This window comes from Scylla paramamosain, chromosome 14, assembly GCF_035594125.1.
Source record: "Scylla paramamosain isolate STU-SP2022 chromosome 14, ASM3559412v1, whole genome shotgun sequence".
In the NCBI taxonomy this organism is placed as follows: domain Eukaryota; kingdom Metazoa; phylum Arthropoda; class Malacostraca; order Decapoda; family Portunidae; genus Scylla; species Scylla paramamosain.
Window position 1 is genome coordinate 15,354,923 of NC_087164.1, and position 4,322 is coordinate 15,359,244.

Below are 4,322 nucleotides of genomic sequence, written 5' to 3' on the forward strand. Positions count from 1 at the left end.
CTCCTCCTCCTCCTCCTACTACTACTACTACTACTACTACTACTACTACTACTACTACTACTACTACAATTCATCACCATTACCATGAATACAATGCCGTCACCTGCAATTCACCAGCACCCAGGGAGTCTCCATGGGTGGGGTTTGTCGGCGCACTAAGAACGTCATACTGATCCTGATCTATCACCTGAGTGAGAGGAGAGAGAGAGAGAGAGAGAGAGAGAGAGAGAGAGAGAGAGAGAGAGAGAGAGAGAGAGAGAGAGAGAGAGAGAGAGAGAGAGAGAGAGGAGAGAGAGAGAGAGAGAGAGAGAGAGAGAGAGAGAGAGAGAGAGAGAGAGAGAGAGCAACATTTTGCAATATCCCTAAAATGAAGAAAATGGAAAGAAATAGGATAAAAGTACAATTGCGAATGCTGTTTATTAGAACATTCTTACGTAGATACGAATACATGTTAATCTCTCTCTCTCTCTCTCTCTCTCTCTCTCCTCTCTCTCTCTCCCTCTCTCTCTCTCTCTCTCTCTCTCTCTATCTATCTATCTATCTCCGGTAGACATTATAGATTCTGGATTTTACTGGACCAAATAAATATTGAAAGCACTGGACTGTAACACGCCTAGCCGACTCGTTTTAGTGTATGCTTAGCGATGTCTTCCCTGAGGCTGCTGCCCCCGGCCTGGATACTCCTTGGAGAGAGAGAGAGAGATGAGAGAGAGAGAGAGAGAGAGAGAGAGAGAGAGGATGAGAGAGGAGAGAGAGAGAGGAGAGAGAGAGAGGGTTTCGTGCTTGTTATATTTTCCGGGTTGCTGTGGACTGATGTGACTTAAAAAAAAAAAAGAAACGGGTGGTTCTGATTAAGATATAAACGTGAATCATTATTTTTTTTTATACTCTGTGACCTAATACTACAAACAAGCTGCTGATGAACAGGCTTCTAGTGAGGCAACAAAAATAAAAACACGTTTCCACTCTCCACCCTCCATCGCTCGTCACCTGTTTTCGTCCCGTCGTCATGGCAACCAGTGACGCTACTCCTACTGTTGGTAAAGCCACACTCCACCGGCTGTACCTGTTCTCCGTCGACGCATTCACTCATCCAGGGTATATTGTTCGTCTGCAGGGGTCTCGAAGCCACCCACCACGACCACAGGGCACGCAGAGCACCATGGGAAGTCCCCCTGTCTTTCCAGAGCCGCTAGAGCAATGGGAGGCATGGATGGCAGGAAAGAACGGGACACTAACTTTATCACCGATCTCACGCTGGGACTGGTGGAGGACCCTGCGTGAGTGTGTGTGTGTGTGTGTGTGTCTGTGTGTGTGTGTGTGTGTTGTGTGTGTTGGAGTTTGTGATGTTTCTTTGTATCATTTTGTGCTACTACTACGACTACTACTACTACTACTACTACTACTACTACTACTACTACTACTACTACTACTACTACTACTACTACTACTACTAGTGTGTGTGTGTGTGTGTGTGTGTGTGTGGAAGCTTCGCCTTGTGTGGTGGGTGGGTGGGTGGCTGGCTGCAGACTGAGTTACAATATGTGTCATGTTGATACGTCCTTTGTGTTCCTGGAATGGAGTGTGGTAGAATATGAGAGTGAGATTAATCAGTGATGTACCTATGTATGTATGTACGTATGTATGTATGTATGTATGTATGTATGTATTTATGTGTTTGTAAGGGGGAAAACGATAAAAAAAAAAAAAGGTACACAATACGCAGTGACTGGCATGGAAGCTGTTGAATGCTGGTGTTTTTCTCGTGTGAATTACAAGATTGCTGAGAATGAGAGTCGCGAGTCCTAGTTGTGGTGAACCGGCCCTCACCCCGCGGGACCAGTGAGTGAGCGGCTTGCAACACTGTCAGCCTGCAGTCACCCGCCACCCAGGGCCACCGCGGCTGTGCTCTGGGGTGGTCCCCTCCTGTTAAGAAATGTTTTCCCCCCCCCACCCTTTATCAATATACCGTTTTGCCTCCCGGGAAATGACGTTATAGATGTGAAATATCTCTTGTTTTTTGGTACACAGAACACAAAACACGTTCAAGTAATAATGATAAATAAATAAAAATATATATTGCACGACACAGATAGAGAAGATTGCTAGTCGCTTTCTTTGGATTGGTGACAAAACCTGTTGTAGATGGAGAGGACAAGGAACATTTGACCTGAGTGGTGTTTTTGGAAAGGTCGAGTGTGGTCAGCTGGAACAGCGCGCGTGGTGGTCATTGCAGAGGGCGTGGCGGGCGTGCAGGATGTGAGCGTGACGTCGCGAGGGGGCGTGGAGAGGGCGGTGGTGTTGGCGTGGGAGCAGCGGCACAACGTAGTCATGCCAGGAGCGCTGAGGAGCCTCTACATGGCCACTGATGGCTTCAAACTCACATGGAATTACTCAACTGCTGGTACACGACGCCCCTTTTTCCCTCCATCTCTTCCTCCCTCCTTCACCTCCCGCCCATTATCATTTTTCATTTTTATTCCTTCCCGTTGTTGTTATTTCTCAGCCTGACTTGCAGTCTATCTTTCCGTGGTACTTAATTTTTTTTTTTTTCTCTCTCTCTCTCTCTCTCTCTCTCTCTCTCTCTCTCTCTCTCATCTCTCTCTCTCTCTCTCTGTCTCTCTCTCTCTCGGCGTAAGCTTGTTATTCTGGGTACATACAGTATATATGACCTGAAAACTTTTAAAACTTCACTTCTGTAATCCTTCCCCTTAACAGAACAACATTATCTTTTCCACAGGTAAAGTTCTTCCACTGGGTAACATGGAGGTACATCCTCTGGGACGTGTCAATAGGCTAGGCACGGGGAGAGGGAGCGGCGACCCCCTGGCACCCTCCATCACTGATTTAGCACTGGCTGAGGATCCTCCCCTCTCTATATCCCCTAACTCCATGCAGCGGCCAGGACCCAAATCATTGTCAGCCTGCTCAGCTCCTTCTCCCCCAACCTTCCACACGTCTAAGATGTTCGAGATTGATAGCTGTCAGGGATTTGGTGAGTGATTGGTGATTTGTGCCTATGCTGTTGATGCTTAGTAGTATTTGTGTTTCCGCAGTACGAGGTCTTGGGTTACGTAATGATCTGTCTCTTTCTCGTCCATATGGTTCTTCTTTTCTTTATTGTAACCTCTACCGTAATAAGGAGTTGAGCATATATCCTTCTTACGAGTATAGTATAGACAGACATTCTTCTTGGTATCTGTTCTTCCGGTATAATCATGAGTAATCTTTTATCCTCATTCACCTTCTCCTCTTCATCGTATCCACACCGCCTTCCCACGCCCAGGTCGCGTGGTGGTGGCATTTCCTGGTCGTGGGGAGAATTTTCCCGAGGGGTCATATTGGTTCGTGGATTTGTCGTTAAGGCCGCACCTCCTCGCCGCCGACACTCACACCTACTGGCGCCTCATGCTGGCTCACCTGGGCATGCCGCAGTGGCAGGCGCTGGTGGCGGGGCAAGGCCTGACACCATGGGCCAGGGTGAGTGGCGCCGCCTTACAAACGTTGACGCGATTGTGTGCGGGGACGAGTTTTGAGGTGTATTATGTTACGGTACACCTTTGTAAGATGATTAAGAAGATATTCCATACTAGTGGCAGTGTGCATACCGAAAATGGACTGAATAGTGGTGTGTGTCTGTGTGTGTGTGTGTGTGTGTGTGTGTGTGTGTGTGTGTGTGTGTGTGTGTGTGTGTGCTTGAAGGAGTCTGTTCCTACAGCAGTGGTATGAAGTGGTGGCTGGTTACCTGCTGGAGGGAGCGCGTCCGCCCCGTCCCGCGCATCAGGCCCAAGACCACGTCAACAGGCTGGACTGGTCTGTATTCAAGACCAAGAAGACCCACCACAAGACAAAAAGCTCCAAGGACACTTCTAAGGACTCCACCAAAGACGCGGCAGCTAAGGACACCGGGAAGCCTAAGGAGTAAAAATGATCCCCGTATTATAGAGGATGGACCCACATGGTGTGTGTGTGTGGACAAAGCTCTGGACGCTCCTTTGTTATTTAGTGACATTCATATAGTGGCGGGCTTGGAAACGTAGATGCTCTGACATGTATATTGTGAAAAGTGAATGTGATTTTACAATACATACATAACGTAAAGGATGTGTTTTAGTATAATGCAAGACATCCAAAAAACATTGTAAGCTGCACCTTAGCATAGTATATGAGATATTTTCCAATTTAATTCAACAAAACAAACTGCACATGAGAAGCATAAGAATACACATTTGTAATTGTGCACGATCAAAAATGTATTAAATCAATTAATTGGAATTATTTATCTTGATCATCATTTTATCTTTTCATGCCATATCCATTTT

At 46.7% G+C, this 4,322-nt stretch overlaps 1 protein-coding gene across 2 annotated transcripts in view; it reads left to right on the forward strand.

The window, feature by feature from the left end:
• Nucleotides 1–4,101, forward strand: part of LOC135106933 (tubulin polyglutamylase complex subunit 2-like) — a 42,578-nt gene extending 38,477 nt beyond the window's left edge. Inside the window, exons 3-6 of one of the 2 annotated variants that reach the window (XM_064016385.1) lie at nt 2,237–2,404; nt 2,741–2,995; nt 3,287–3,480; nt 3,722–4,101. In XM_064016385.1, coding sequence (XP_063872455.1) covers nt 2,332–2,404; nt 2,741–2,995; nt 3,287–3,480; nt 3,722–3,925 — 726 coding nt within the window. In that variant the 5' untranslated portion in view covers nt 2,237–2,331 and the 3' untranslated portion in view covers nt 3,926–4,101. Of the gene's footprint in view, nt 1–2,236; nt 2,405–2,740; nt 2,996–3,286; nt 3,481–3,718 lie in introns of both variants that reach the window. The other variant, XM_064016384.1, reaches the window with a different exon arrangement.
• Nucleotides 4,102–4,322: the final 221 nt, after the last annotated feature.